This window comes from Sceloporus occidentalis, unplaced genomic scaffold (genome assembly GCF_023333645.1).
Source record: "Sceloporus occidentalis isolate IW3139 unplaced genomic scaffold, rSceOcc1.0.p SCAF_12, whole genome shotgun sequence".
NCBI classification, from domain to species: domain Eukaryota; kingdom Metazoa; phylum Chordata; class Lepidosauria; order Squamata; family Phrynosomatidae; genus Sceloporus; species Sceloporus occidentalis.
In genome coordinates, this window is record NW_028316992.1 from 18,624,247 (window position 1) to 18,639,766 (window position 15,520).

Genomic DNA, 15,520 nt, shown 5'->3' on the forward strand with positions numbered 1-15,520 from the left:
TTACAGATGGATGTGCTCAATCAATAAAACCTCGGCTCTGAGTTTGCAAGACCTGAGAAGGGTAGTGAATGATGAGGTCTGTTAATGACTTGGAGTTTTCTCATTCATGGGGTCACCATAAGTTGAAGTCAGCTTAACTGCAGTTAACAACAGTAAATCAGATCCAGTTTTTTTTTTTTTTAATGAAATAGATTATCTAGATCTGTTTCAGTCTGGCTCCAAGCCTGTTTATAGGATGGAGATAGTTTGATTGCCTTGGTAGATGACCTGCAGTGGGAACCAGAGAAGGGAAGTGTGCCCACATTGGTTCTGCTAGACCTCTCAGTGACTTCCAATACCATTGATCATGGTATTCCTCTGGGCTGCTTTTCTATGAGGGAGACACTGTTTACAGTGACTTCATTACTTCCTGGAGGGCTGTATTAAGACGGTTTTGCTTAGAGCAGTGGTTCTCAACCTTCCCAATGCCATGACCCTTTACTACAGTTCCTCATGTTGTGGTGACCCCCAACCATACAATTATTTTCATCGCTACATGCAAATATGTGTTTTCCTATGGTCTTAGGCGACCCCTGTAATAGGGTCGTTCGACTCCCAAAGGGGTCCTATGAAGACACACCCAACTAAAGGTGGTGGCAGGTTTGGGTGTGCAACGCCAGTACCCTGGTGAGAACAAACCGTGATACCCAAAAAGATCTGAAACTGGATGTAAAATTAAAAAAGGGGAAAATTTAATTGAAAGGACAAAAATAAAAGGTCTTCTCCTCCCCAGCTCTAAACAAAGATACTTTACAGTTCAGTTTTCTACACTAAAATAATCTATGGCCTGAACCAACACAAAGGAAAATGCAGGGGGAAATTCAAACAGTCCTGGCAGGACATCACAGGTCCCGACCCACAGGTTGGGAACCACTGGCTTAGAGAGTCCTGATCAACACCTCGGTGTTCTGTTCAGTTCAGTTCAGTTTCCCATGATGTTAAAAATCCACATGAAACCACCGGGAGAGGTTGTCCAGAGATTTGAGGTTTTGTGTCACTAATATGCTCATAATGGCCAACACTATATCTCCCCTTCATCTAACTGCAAGGAAGCTGTTTCATTTTTGAAGCAATGTCTGTTTTCAGTAATAGATGGAATGACAACAAACAAATGGGAAACTTAATCCAGACAAAACAGAGGGGCTTTTGATCATTTGAAAGGCAGGTCATAGAACAGAGATTCAGCTTATGCTGGATGGAATTACACTCCCCTTGAAATCTCAGGTTCATAGTTTGGTCATACTCCTGGACTCCACTCTTAGTCTGGAGGCCTAGGTGTTGGCAGTGACCAGGAAAGTGTTGACGCTATTAAAATGAGGGTGCCAGCTATGTCTGTTCTTAAGATGTCAGGTCTGGCCATGATAACATGTTTTGATTCCTGTAATGTGTTCTAGGTGCTCTGCCTTTGAAAACTGTTTGGAAATTTCAGCTGGTCCAAAAAACTGTGGCTATACTGATGACTGGGGTGGTCATACAGCTACCTTGCTGAAGCAGCTCCTCTGGTTACTGGTCTATTTCCAGACAATTCAAATTCCCCATTGTGACCTATAAAGCCCCATATAGCTTAAATCTGGACTATCTGAAATCCTGTATCTTCCCAAATGAGCCTGCCCAAGTTTTAAAATCTTTAACTATCACAGGTATGTCTGGTGAGAATTTGGGAGAGAGACTTCTTGATGGTTGAGGGAGGCTTGGTTGGCCTCCCCTCCCATTTTTCTTCCCAGAAGACAAAGACCTTCCATTGGAATACAGCAATGAGTGTACTATTTCCTAATGTGTAATAGATTTTAATGTGTGTTTGACTGTTTTGAACTAAGGTTTTTAAGTGAATTGTTGTTTAGGGCTTTTTAAATGTTTGTGTTGCAGATTGTCTTAGCTATTAAGTTTTAACATTGTATGCTTCTTTGTGTCTCATAAGGGAGAAAAGCGGGATATAAATTAAATAAATAATTTCCTTGGCAAGATTTGTTCAGATGAAGTTTGCCATTGCCATTGCCATCATCTGAGGCTGAGTGTGATTTGTCCAAAGTCTCTCCTGAGGGTTTCCGTGGCTGAGCAGGAATTCAGATCCTGGTATTCTAGAGTCCTAGTCTGCCATTCAAACCTCTGCACCACACTAGCCCTCCTTTTATAACTTGGGAAAGTAACATATGATAGAGACATCATCTATTTTATTTCTATTCTACTTTTCAAAGCAACTCGCAACAGTTTTTTTTAAAAAACAAAGAAACAAAAACAACAACCCAAAACTCACAAATAAATTATTTCATCTCAGTCCAGCGCTCAGACCACTACACTATGCTGGCTTTCTAGATATTTGATTAGTAATTTGAAATGTCTACCCAGGGAGCTGGTAGCCAATAATATTACAGCCAATAATACAGCCAATAAAACATACTTGAATACAAATGTAACACTGTAAATTGCAATACTCTTGTCATGTAAATTACTGTTTGTTGGGTGCCTTCATGCCCTCCTTTTTGCTCAGATTCATGAACGCAAGCAGGCCTTCAAATAAGTCAGCATGTCCTTTGTTTATTATATAGGTAATCTCTGTCTGCACATTCTCCATCACAGAGGGATTGCCCCAGTACATATAAGAACATGAAGTCTACTTTTTATTTCATGTAACACTAAAAACCAGTCCCAGGCTCTATAATCCCTTCTAACATAGAGTAGTATTTGTCCCTCCATCTGGCTTGCTACAGGCCTGTCCCTAGACCTGAACATTTGGATAACTGGCTAGGAGATATAAGTTAAATCTACCTGCTCTGTGGTCTAAAGGAATTGCCTCTCTTCAGGTTTCTTAATGTACTGCCATTCAACATCAGCATAATAATTTGTTTATTATAATTTTAATGTGATTTACATTTGCAATTTTGTTTATTTTGTTTGTTTTTATTTCCTTGAAAGCTGATTGCAACACTAGAAATGAGTGGAATATAAGGTTGTTAGGGTATTTTAGATAAGCAAAATAAAAATGTGATGAAGAAGCCAACATTATCAAAAGATGTGTTCATCAAATTACAAGTATACCATCTAAGGGTTGTGCCACTGTTCCCCCACCCCACCCCACCCCAAAAAGCAGCATGTAGGAGAAATATGTATGTGCTATATATACAAGAGTCCTGCCCAATGTGTGCAATATGGACGTGTCAAATTCTTAGGTGATTTATGAGGCAGCTAAAAAGACTGTGACCTCATGGTTAGAAATATAAAATGCATTACAACTGTAAATGTCAAAAAGTTATAATTCTTTGACCTTAAAAAGAATTTTTTTTAATAATATCATACACTAAATAAACAATAGTTTTCATATCTGTGAAATGTCAAGCCTCCAACTGTAAGAAAACAAAAAGGTTATTTCGATCTCAATCCTATATATGCTAGAGGTGAGTCCTGTTGAACTCAGTAGCACTTCTACAGTAATGTTGCCACCAAAATTAGACACACAGATATGTAAAACTGCAATAAAATTCATAAATGGTGCCTCTAGTGAAAGTCAAAGCAGGCTTAACACAGAGCAGAGGAGAGGTAATGCTTCTACTAGCATACCTTCATCCTGGGTAGAGTTGGCAATGGACGTGCCTAATAACTCTCTCACTCTCTCTCAGACACGTCTACACTATAACTCCCAGCAGCCATTATCAGCATAGCCATTGGTGAGAAATATTGGGAGCCACAGTTCAACAATAGCTAGAAGGCTGAACTTTGTCCACCTCCAATCTCTAAGATTATTACACTGGAAATTATATATCTCCCCCCCCCCCCTATAAAAATGAAGAAATGAATGACATGAAGCTAACCTTGCAAAGGGTAATGCGTTCATCTTTCATATTAATTTAGAAATGTGAACTGGCAGATTAACATTGTATTTTTAAATCACTTTAGAAATATCTACTTGTGTAAGCCTTTAATAATTTCACAGAACCTGCCAAGTGGCAAGTTTCATGTCACATTCTTTCTACATATGCAAAGAACGCAGCAATGATTCTAACCATCTGTGAAAAAGCTGCCATGCAACAGAAACCTAGAAATTGCTTACAATAATGTTAATCCCAAAATCTAAGGACCGATGATGTTACAGAAAAAATCTACACATTCCAAGTTGGTCAGTTCCTTTCCTTTTATTGCAGAATACAGTTTTATCATTTCACTCTCCAATGAAAATGTATATAATGAAAGTAAATGTAGACAATTGAAATGGCTGGCTAAATCAAATAATCTATACAATTCACAATATTTATTTGTCCCTTCTCTCCCCTTTACTTCACATGACAACATTCCAACTGAATATACTGACATTTTAGAAACTATTTCAGGCATCAGCAGACACAGCCTGATTAATTTTGGTAATAATCACTTAGCTGTCATTGGGTTCAAACAAAATTGATCTTGGCAGACTTCTTTGAGCTGGGGCTTAATGTTTCTAAGAGGGGTCACCCACCCATGATTTATGAAATTTACAAATTGTGAAACAACTACGGTGGCAACTGTGTGTAAGGCTGGAACAAATATAATACCAAAACTTGCATCTTTGAGTGCCTCCACCATCGAAAGGGTTGCGGGAAGAGCCTCCCTTCAGCTTTGTGGACAGAGAAGGATTAAGGCCTAAATCGAATTGTTAGTTCCAAGTAGACTAGAAATCAATGGGAAATTTAATTGTTGTAGCAGATAAAGCTTTTATTAAGCTTTTTCATTATCCAGGGTATTACCACAATATGTATTCTGAATTTTGTCATATTTTACTGCATCTATCAACAAATTAGTGGGTAGGCTGATTCAGAGGCTAGCTAGTTAGATTTGAAGATACCAAACTCATCTGCATTAGAGGAATCCTAAACTAGAGGGGACAAATTTAGTGGGGTTAATGCTCTGAGGTTTTAATCTCCAACAAAGAAAACAGTCTGAATATGGCTATCGTTGGCACATTTTACCTGTCATAACTTTTATACCTGTGTCCACATGTGAAAATACAATGTGTGTTTGTCAGAGAATCTCCGTACTCTGCCAGGAGAAACAGGAACTTCACACAGGAGGTTCTAGGAGGTGGCCTAGATTCAAAGGGAATAATAATAATAATAATAATAATAATAATAATAATAATATCATCTATTTATATTCTACCTTTTCCTGAGGGAATCAAGGTGACTTACAAGACAAATATAACAACAAAATATCATAAGAATAAAAATTCACAATTATAAACAATCCCATATCCCAACCTTCCCCCAATCATAAAAACATTAGCCGAAGAGCCAAAGAAATTAAACAACAAGATAAATTAAAAATTTCAAATACAGTACAGATTTGCTAAAGTTATGGGTAGATTTGAGACAAGAAAAGTATCTTCTAGGGGGGGAACAGGGCCAATGATGTCGGTGATGGTGACGATAGTGCTGCTAAGAGAAACAGAAATTTCATCACCTGGTTTTCACTGCTGTCATGCCCAGCCTGGAGGACGACTCGGAGGACTCAGAGGATGAGCCAGAGCCCCTGGGACCTGAACTTGTAGTTGGGGAGCCTGAGGCTGGCTCTAGCTCTGCTGGAGCAGAGTCTGTGGCCCCTCCAGAGGTTCAGCAGCCAAGTCTGCTTGGGCTGAGGATGTGGACATAGAGGAGGATCTGAGAAGTGTACCTACCGTCAGGGCCCTACCTTCGAAGGCCCTCTGTATTGGCAGACTAGCCATCTGCTTTGGAGCATCTGCGGATAGCCCCACCCCATTATCATCAATGACAGTGTGTGCATGTGGGCCATTGACACCAATGGGACTTGAGATCCTACGTGTTTTAGTATCTGCAGTGGTAGTGGTGGTGGAAGTGAACCCCTGCTGATACAGAGGGCCAACTAATTTTACTGCTTTACTTACAATATAAATTATTTGCTACCACATATTGCACATCTATTTAACTTTCCTTTTGCACATGTCTGTGTTTATCATTATGGCCTAAGGTAAGTTGAATGATTATTAACTTTGTAGTAAGAACAAAGGCATCCGATATAAAATAAAATTTATATACTGGTCTCTGTCATTGTTCAGATCCAGTCCATCTGCTAAAGGAAGAGGTGGAGGTGGAAAGGCTGATATCATACATGACATGGCCTCTTAACTTGTATTCATTTGAATCTACAAGGTCTTTTGTGTTGGATATAATTAAAACCCATGAACAAAGATGAGGCAAAGCTTTTTTGCAAGACTGAGTTGCCAAAAGGAAGGCAGGGGCACCTAATTAATGTTACACATGTGGCACTCTTTGGGGGAATAAATGTGATTTCTTCTTTCAAAAGGCAGCCCAACCATACTTGTCTCACCAACCTGGTTGCTAATTAAATGGTATTTACTTCTGATTTCTCGAGTTGCATTAGCATTTTGTAGAATCACTGTAATTAAAATAGACTAGAGGGGTGGTATCCTTGAAATTGTACATTCTGCATTACATTCCAGTGGCAAGCGCTTATTTCTTTTGATGTACTGTGCATTTTATTTTTATCAGCCAGACTTGCTAAAAATTATTACAAAGTACTTTCAGAAAAAAAGTGGCAGGTTTTATTTAAATACCCCAAACATTTGAAAGAATGACAAGAGAGATGCAGTAGGAAAATAATATTAGTCTCGAAAGTTCCAAAAGTAAAAAGCTGACATTTTTGTCCCTTTTGCCTTTGCTTTAACTTTACATTATTTCACGTTTGCAGGACTTCGTCTGATAAACTTCCAGCATTTGCGGATTTTTTCTAATTCAAATCCTATTTCACAGCAGGATTTTGCTAGTGTGATAAGGTCCCTAGATTGAGCTTAATGATTTTTGGGAGGTATCTTCTATTTCTGTGGTTCTGTACCTCTTACCTTGGCACAAGCTTGGTTTATGGAAATTGGCACAGTTTGCTCTCTGTGTCTTACATTCTTTACAGGTGTCATAAAGAAATTTATGAGGGTTTGGGAGAAGCAATACATCTCTGGGAAATATATAAAATTCATTGCAAGGGCCTTAACTAAGATTTTGACATTATTCTGATGCTGGGAACTATTATGGTAGGTTTAGCATTTTGAAATATAGACATTTGTGGAAAGTTTTGCATAATGGTTGATTTTTGGATTTCCTTTAACCAACACAATACACACACACACACACACACATTCTGCTGTATTTGCAAAGTATCGATTTAATTGAGGTGTTTTGCAAATGTGCCTTTTGTTGTTGTTGAGTGCACCTTCAAGTAATTTCTGTTTTACAGCGATCTTAAGGTGAACCTCTCACAGGGATTGGAGGGCAAGCATTGTTTAGAAGTGGTTTGCCATTGCCTTCCTCTGAGGCTGAGAGAGTGTGACTTATCTAAGGCCAACCAGTGGGTTTCAGTGGCTAAGTGGGGATCCAAACCTTGGTCTCCCAGAGTCCTAAGCCAACAGACTCTATACCACACTGGCTCTAAAAATGTCACTCTGCAATGGTTATTGTAATTTACGGTGAAGGGTACTGGCTGCCGCCATGTAGATGTAGTTTAATTTATAAAGCAAATGCCTAAACAAATCTTTGCACAACATTGGCTCTTTTGATTCAATTTCTTGATTTTAAACAATCCTTTTCTTAACTCCTGCTCCCTCCTTTTGCTCCCCACAGCTTGGCTTTACATCCAAGGAAAGACATTGTTGTTACTGGAAGTGATGACCGATTGTGGAAAATGTGGGCCTTCCCAAATGGGAATATCATAATGAAAGGTGAAGGACATACTGACTGGCTCTCTGGGTGCTGCTTCCATCCAAGGTTAGTGTAAACAGCATTGTGAACCAACATACTCCATTCTGGGAAAGTGCTTGTTTGCTTTGTCTTTCCTAGCTGGCCTGCTTTGATGATTTTCTATTCTGAGTAGACCCCCCCCCCCCTTTTTCTGTATTGAATTTTCAAATATGTAGATAAATGTTCCTTTGGCTTTCACAATGTTGACTTAAGATTGATTACTTTCAGTATTTTCTACATTACAAACTTTTGTCCACATGTTTGCCCATCTAACCAAGTGTAATAAGCGTTTGAGATCTCACCATTCTGTCTGTGCTTATCACAAGGACAAACTGGTGACATTTTTGAAATCATTTTTAAATACTGTAACTGATTTATTCCTTCATTGTTTATTTTGAATCTCCCATTTGTATCTCTCTCCATCTATGAGTAAAGTATGCTGCCTTTTTTCTCAGCAATCAAAGGGCCTGAACAGACAGGCCAAAATAAAGCTGATTAGGGTCTCTTTGGAGTTATGCTGTTTAAATGACACATGTGTCCTAAGAGGCCGGAAGCCGTGCCAAAGCCACATTCCAGTCCTAAGGACTGGAGTGCAGCTTCGGTGCAGCTTTTGGCTTCTTAAGATGTGTGCGTCATTTAAATAGCATACCTCCAAAGTGATCCGAAGCAGCTTTATTTTGGCCTGTCTGTATGGGCCCAAAGAAACTAAGACAGTTTAGCAATCATTATTTAGAAATAGAAAAGCAAAACAATTTCTTTTAGGGAAAAAAATAGACCTTTAAGGACAGAGTGTGAAATAGTTTGCTTTCATAATTCATGTTATAAGACCTTATTATTTATAAGGTATAAAAATAAAATTATACACAGCTAAGGCAACTTCATATCCTATGGACAGATTATCTAAATGATTCACAGAACACAACTGAACTCCTTCAATAGTGATTCCCTTTTTCAGTATTACTGAAGACCACAGTAGACCACTATGTCTGTTTGCATCTAAAACAAATTGGAACTGGACAATACAGAGTTTTGAAAAGTCGCAGAATTCCCCAACCATCATGATTAACATATACTTTAAAGGTATTAATTCCAGGTTCTGGAACATTACAAGTGGCTTCCTTTTGTTCTTTTGTTTAGTCTTTCTTCCCTCCCATTTACTTCTTATTTGTGGGATGTTTTTTTGAGGGGTATTGATTTCAGTGGCTTGGGGAGATCCTGAGAATCAGTGACATGCTGACAAGAGTCTTCTTTCTTCACTCTTGAAACAGAAGGCAGAATGACAAAGTGTTTGCCGCTGTTGCAAACTTCCACTTTACCCAGGAGAATCTTATTTGTAATGATAGCTTGTTACAGAATATTTGTTTGAGTCTTCCTCTTAGGATGAACCATTGTCTGGTGCTGGCAGAACCCTGTTACACCTCAAGAGATTCTAGAGCCTTGTGATAAATGTTTACCAACTCCACAGAAGCATTGACTGAAAAAGATCTCATGTTCAGTTCCCAGCATTACTAGCTAAAACCACCAGATCAGGGAGAATTTTTCCTGAGGTCTTGGAAAGCTGCTATTAGAATAGACAAATTAGTGTTTTGTTTGTTTTTTTGTTTGCTTGATTGTAAGGCAAACAGAAAATATTGGTGGAGAAAGTGAAGTCAGTCTTGCATCTCAGCTTCTACTGAGGGGGAATATTTCATGCCCTGTGACATCTCCCTCCCATATACATCCTCTTGATAACAGTGTAGCCCTGTAAGGGAAAAAGATGGTCAGTTTAATTGGAAGTGTCTCATATAGGACTTAAGGATAGACCAGAAGATGAAGAGTAAGAATCTAAGGGCCTGAACAGACCAGCCAAAATAAAGCTGCTTCCAATCACTTTGGAGGTATGCTGTTTAAATGACACACACATCTTAAGAGGCCAGAAGCTGCGCCAAAGCTGTGCTCCAGTCCTTAGGACTGGAGTGTGGCTTTGGCATGGCTTCTGGCCTCTTAGGATGCATGCAGCATTTAAACAGCATACCTCCAAAGTAACCCGAAGGGCCTGTCTGTTCAGGCCCTAAGTTAAAGGATGAATGAATGAGACAGAACTCTAATGCAAGTAGCAGATCGGAAGGAGTAGACATGGATTGGTGAGAAATTCATCCACAGTGAAAAGACTGACAGCAATCAGTTGTTGTTGATGGAGATGAAAGCTTTGAGTTTTATGGGTATGTGAGGACTAGAGTAATTAAGCAAGGATGGAAGGCATACTGAATTTCACATATCATTTAAACTCGTGGCATAATTAATTCTGGACTAGACTGTTTCAAAATGCAAGCAGAAGATGTCACAATTGAGTATTCTTTATTATTTAAAAAGCCTTGTGTACCAAAAACTTGCATGCCAGATTTGAACTTTCCCCTGAAATTCTAATTTTTGTTTGCATTCCATCATATTATGTCCTTATCTACAGTGTACATTTGTAAACCTTTTGCTACTAGAAATATAGATCTTCATTTATATGTTTATGTCTTTTAAAATAAAAATGTTCAAACATTTTCACTTCATTGGGTGAAATTATGGGAGCTGTACATTTTTTTGATGATCTCTTTTCATGTTTTTATTCGAATTGATTCCAATATTTTCTGCAAAAGAATATTTTTATTGAGATTTTATTGAAATTTTTATTGCCTTAATTATTCCTGCTATAAAATGTCTGGGCACAAATGCCCCAAAATAGGTGGGAATGCTCTTTTGTTTTACTCAATAATTATTTATTTTATTTATTGTCACCTCTTCCCATTTACAGATACATTGGTCCTTGGTATCTATTCAGGTTTGGTTTCAGGACCCCTTGTGGACACCACAATCCAGGGATACTCAAGTCTTATTAAATACAGTTGTATGGTGAAATGGTGTCCTTTATGTGAAATGGGCAAAATCAAGGTTTGCTTTTTGGAATTTATATGTTTTTGACTATTTTCTAGCTGTGGATGGTTGAATCTGTGGATAAAGAATCTAAAGAGACAGAGGGTCAACTGTAGTCTTTACATCCTTATCCTAGAGACTTAATGGGACTGGGCTGTTTATTACAACCCTCTAGTTAGTATGCTTGTTGTAGTTCCTGGATATTAATACATATATGCATGCATGCTGAAATGATCAGATTGCTTTAAACAGTGTAGTACCTGCTAATCTTATGAACATCAAAGTCCTTTCTGGAATGAATAGAGGGGAAAAACAATTAGAACACACATTCCCTTGTAGAGCTGTTAGGCGTAATAAAACATTTTTGTTTCCATGGCATCCAGCATCTTAGCCTCCAAGTGTTTCTCATTAGTCTTTGACCAGCAGCACACAATTTTCAAAAGGTGACCATCTTTCCCAATCAGTTATTAAAATTAAAATAAGCAACTCTGAATAAAGATGCTTTCACTGTATGCCGCTGAAATACTATGGCGGGAGGAGCTGCGGCTGTACTTGCCACACATTCAAAACATGAACATTTGATGAAAGGTGATGTTTTTAAAGAAAAATTTAAAATAGTTTTTTATTTTTTAAACCAAAATAGTTTAAAAAACCTGGGACGTCTCCTTTTTCCTCCCACTGAGTCTCACCCCACTCACACCATCTCTTCAGCATTTTAAATGGACACAGGTGAATGCCACAGCTTTTTTCTGTCCAAAGGCAGATGTTTGAAGAGCACTGGTGTCATCCGCTTAAGGTGTCAATTTCAACTGTGTTGCCCAGATAATGAGAGAACCCATTATCACAGCACTGTATGGCTGTTATTATTATTTTTTTATTTCTTCTCTTTCTAGAGGAAAAAAACTGGAATATCAATTTTGGGTGACATAGCTATTATTCTGTTCCAGCAAAAATGAAAGTTTCAGGTGGCATCTTAAATATTAAAGATTAAACAATTTAATATGTCATATACTTTCATGGACTCCGTTCTATTCCATTATATGCATAAGTGAAGAGGGCTGAAGTCCATGTGCCAAATAAAACTTGAGTTTTCAAGTTGCCAAAAAGCTCTTAGTTGTTTTAGATCAGTGGTCCTCAAATTGTGCCGTTTAAGAGATTTTAGACTTCAGGTCCCAGAAGCCTCAGCCATTCTGGGATTTTGGGAGCTGAAATCCAAAATCCCTTAAAGAGTACAGTTTGGGGACCACTGTTTTAGATTATCACTACCCATTATGGGACACAGAAATCCTATGTGAACAAACCACAAATGAGTAATACGTAGGTTTTAGCTAGCCAGTGGTGTTGATGTGTGTGTGTGTGTGTGTGGGGGGGGGGGGTATTATTCATTTCTTGGCCAAGAATAGGATATCCCACCCTAAGAAACACCATCTGGAAGTGTAATGAAGCAATAAGATTTATGCATAGTTTTCGCAAAGAGTTCCAGTGAATTATTATGCACTGAAATAAGTTTAGTGCACAGTCAGCCTCCATATCCACAGAGTCTGCACACACAGATTCAACCATCCACAGCTTGATAATATGTTTTTAAAAAACCCAACCAGCAAACCTGGATTTTGCCATTTTATATAAGGGGCACAATTTTACTACTCCACCGTATATAATGAGGAGCCATGAATTTTGAGATCTACAGGGGTGCTGGGACACCAAGGACCCACTGTATTCCTCAAAATTGCACTAGTTTGTAAAATAAAAAGTCACCATGTAATATATTAGTTCTCTTAGTATAGATTTGTTGCCTTAGTGTTCATGAGGCACAGGAATAGGACAGCAGTCTCAGACCATTGAAGTGGCTGAGTGGTGGTTTCTGTCAATGGAAGAGCTCTTGGTAATTCTCAGAGGAATAAGAGAGGCTTGGTTCTGTTAGGTTCCTATTGAGAAGTGCATAGAAAGTGGTTTATGGACCTGTAAGGAGGACTCAAGAGGTGTGATGTCTTTAAAGGCAAAAATCTATGATGACATAGAGACGACAAGACTTATGAAGCCTACCAACAATTACACCTTCCTTCTGATCCACATGAGAATACAACAGGATACTGCAAAATACAGCCTTCAGTATATTGCAAGAGATTCTGGGTAGGCCTGGGAGCATATGTTGTTCTTTCATCACTCATTCCTGTCAAATTCTGCCAAGAATGTAAGGTCCAACAATTGCTCCAGATAGTTTCATGGTCCAGATGGGAAGAATTTGACAATGGAGCAGAAGTTGTGGGATCATTGTGTTTGGAATGACCACATGCTCTCTTGGAATTTATTATGCAGGGGAACAGAGGCAAAATGTCCTATAGTTCTCATTTCAGTACCATTTTCAAATGTAACACTGTTAGAAGCATAAAGTAGCCATGCAATACCACGAGACACACTATTCATCAACAGTTTGGCATTCTAAATTTAAGACTGCCATGAAAATAATGTGGCATAGTACCGAGCCATGAAAATATTACTGTATCATGTCTAGCCCTTTTTTTTTAGTTAGAACATAACATTTTGACTTGGTATTGCTCTAAGAGCTGTTGAATACTAACCCAGTGTGAAAACCTGCACTGCTCTCATAGTATGCACTGTGTCTTATACCTTGTTCATTTGCCACGGTAAGAAATAGCAAAACTAGTTCCCTGCACTTAAGGAGACCAGATGTCTATATTCTGATCCCTGTTGCAGTTCTGAGACTAGAATTCTGCCTTGAGCTTTATAAAAGAAAATAAAACTTCAAACAGAGTTTGTCCTCTACAGGGTACGGCAGCTGGAAAGAGGGAATGTCTTTTTTTTTCTTTGTAGAATTTCAGGTGACAAGTGGTCAGACTTCAAAAGGAAGCTGGGTCTTATTTTCTCAGACTTGCTGTGTAGCAAGAGGAGCTGCTTTTAAGTTTTTGTTTTGATTTAAATCATTAAGGCTGGAAATCAGCCGCTGCTATGTCGCTATTTTAGTAGGCTATATTCCTTTCCCATTCTTTATTTCTGTATGTGCTTTAGAATCTTATATTCTACGCTAAAATTTCATGTTCTGCTTTGGAATATATTGTTCCAATTACTATTTTAATACATTGCATATTTAATTTGAACACACACACATATGCCAACCTTGTCTTTCTCCATTGGATTTGATCCCCTTTTTCAGGAAGTACACACAAGGTGGTCATTGAGAATGCACTCTCTTATTGTTGAAGTCTGAGGTTTCTGGAGATCATAGTTAACATTTTAAAGACATGGCACTGCAAACAGAGATCTTTTGGACTAAAGTTCAATCAGTATGCTGATGAAGCCCAGCTCTATATTTCATTCATGTTTTTTAAAGAATTGAAAGCTGCTGCTCTGATTGTCCTGACTTGATATCTGAAAGTGATGGCCACATTTGCTAAATTGGAGGAGGCTGAACACAGATTAAAATTCATTTATATATTTCTTTGATTTATTACTCACATATATGATTAATAACCCATAGCTGGAGTGGATCTTGTAGGTCATCTAGTTTAGCCAACACGAAAGAACAGCTTTCCAAAATATGTCCATTTTTCATTCTCACTGAATTTTCAGATGAAAATCCTTTCTCAGGGAAATGCTTTAACACTAATTTGAATATCTCTACTAACTTCTCCTTTTTATTTCCTCATTGGTGAGTCTCCCTGAATAAGCAAGGAGGAAAATAAGAGTATGCAGCCATTTGCAGATATTTCATACACTCGAACATGATTGAAACTATGTTTGCCACAAAATACTCACCATGGCATTTCCTTTCTGTGGTGGTGGGATTGCATTCATCTGTGAGGCAAGAGGCTATGCTGATGGTAGCAGTTCTGCTAGTTGGGTCTCAGGGTTATTCAGGCTGCTCAATTTGCCAACAAAATCCCATTTGAAGTTCCATCAGTGACCTAATCCAGTTCCTGCTCCTCCAGACTTTTTCCCTAACCAGAGCCAAGGGTACACAGCTTTATTCTGGTATGTGGGATTTTTGCAGTTAACTCCCTTTGTTATAACTTTGGATTTATATAGATAGATGTAGAGCTTGTACTTTACATGGAAAAAGTCCCATGCTCATCCATCCCCTTGTGACATCTTCCAATATAACTGGGATCATTTTTCTGTCTAAAAGCTTAGACAGCTGGGGATGGGCTGTACTAAGGAGGATACTGCTTTGCCTCAATATAAGGCACTTCCTACTCTTTAAAGAGAACAGACCTTCATTAATATCAAAATAATTTCTAAGGTCCCTTCTGATGATATTCTTTGCTTGGAAGAATATTGTAATAGAAGAAAGAATCCTAATAAAGCTTCCTTCCTGTCGCTGCAGACTATACATGAGAGATTATAAGATTGGTGTATCATTTTGCACTAGAAGTATTTTTGCAGTTTAGGAGCTTTAATGGTCAGGATTACCTTGTCAGAGTCAAGAGATTTCTTAAAAAGTCAGCCTAAAGTAACATTTTAAAGCTCTAGTTAAATAAAACATACTTATCTGTACTGAAGCTGAGAAAAAGCATTAACTTGTGTGACTTGACCCTTGCTGTTTTAAGTGGCTGTTATTCCACAGGGCTTTTGGCAAATTTGTTTTCTGTGAGGACAACAGTGAGTTCAGAAGTCCTGTTATTATCTTCTGTCTAATAAGACACTTTGCGTTGGAGGCTTCAGTTAATATCATGTTTTAAATCTAATATTTTCCGTGGCACAGTATATGTCTTTAATTTCTATGTACCCGAAATATATTCTGATGGAAGAATTATATGGTTACATACCTTCAATAACTTTGGTGCAATAATTAAATAAATGATATTGTGCAGTTTTCATTGTGATAG

General features: G+C 38.2%; 1 protein-coding gene across 1 annotated transcript in view; it reads left to right on the plus strand.

Annotated features, from left to right (window-relative positions):
• Positions 1-15,520, plus strand: part of SPAG16 (sperm associated antigen 16) — a 506,576-nt gene that overhangs the window by 231,255 nt on the left and 259,801 nt on the right. Inside the window, exon 11 of the mRNA XM_089477933.1 lies at positions 7,656-7,799. Within this exon, the coding sequence (XP_089334059.1) occupies positions 7,656-7,799 (144 nt within the window). The remainder of the gene's footprint in view (positions 1-7,655; positions 7,800-15,520) is intronic.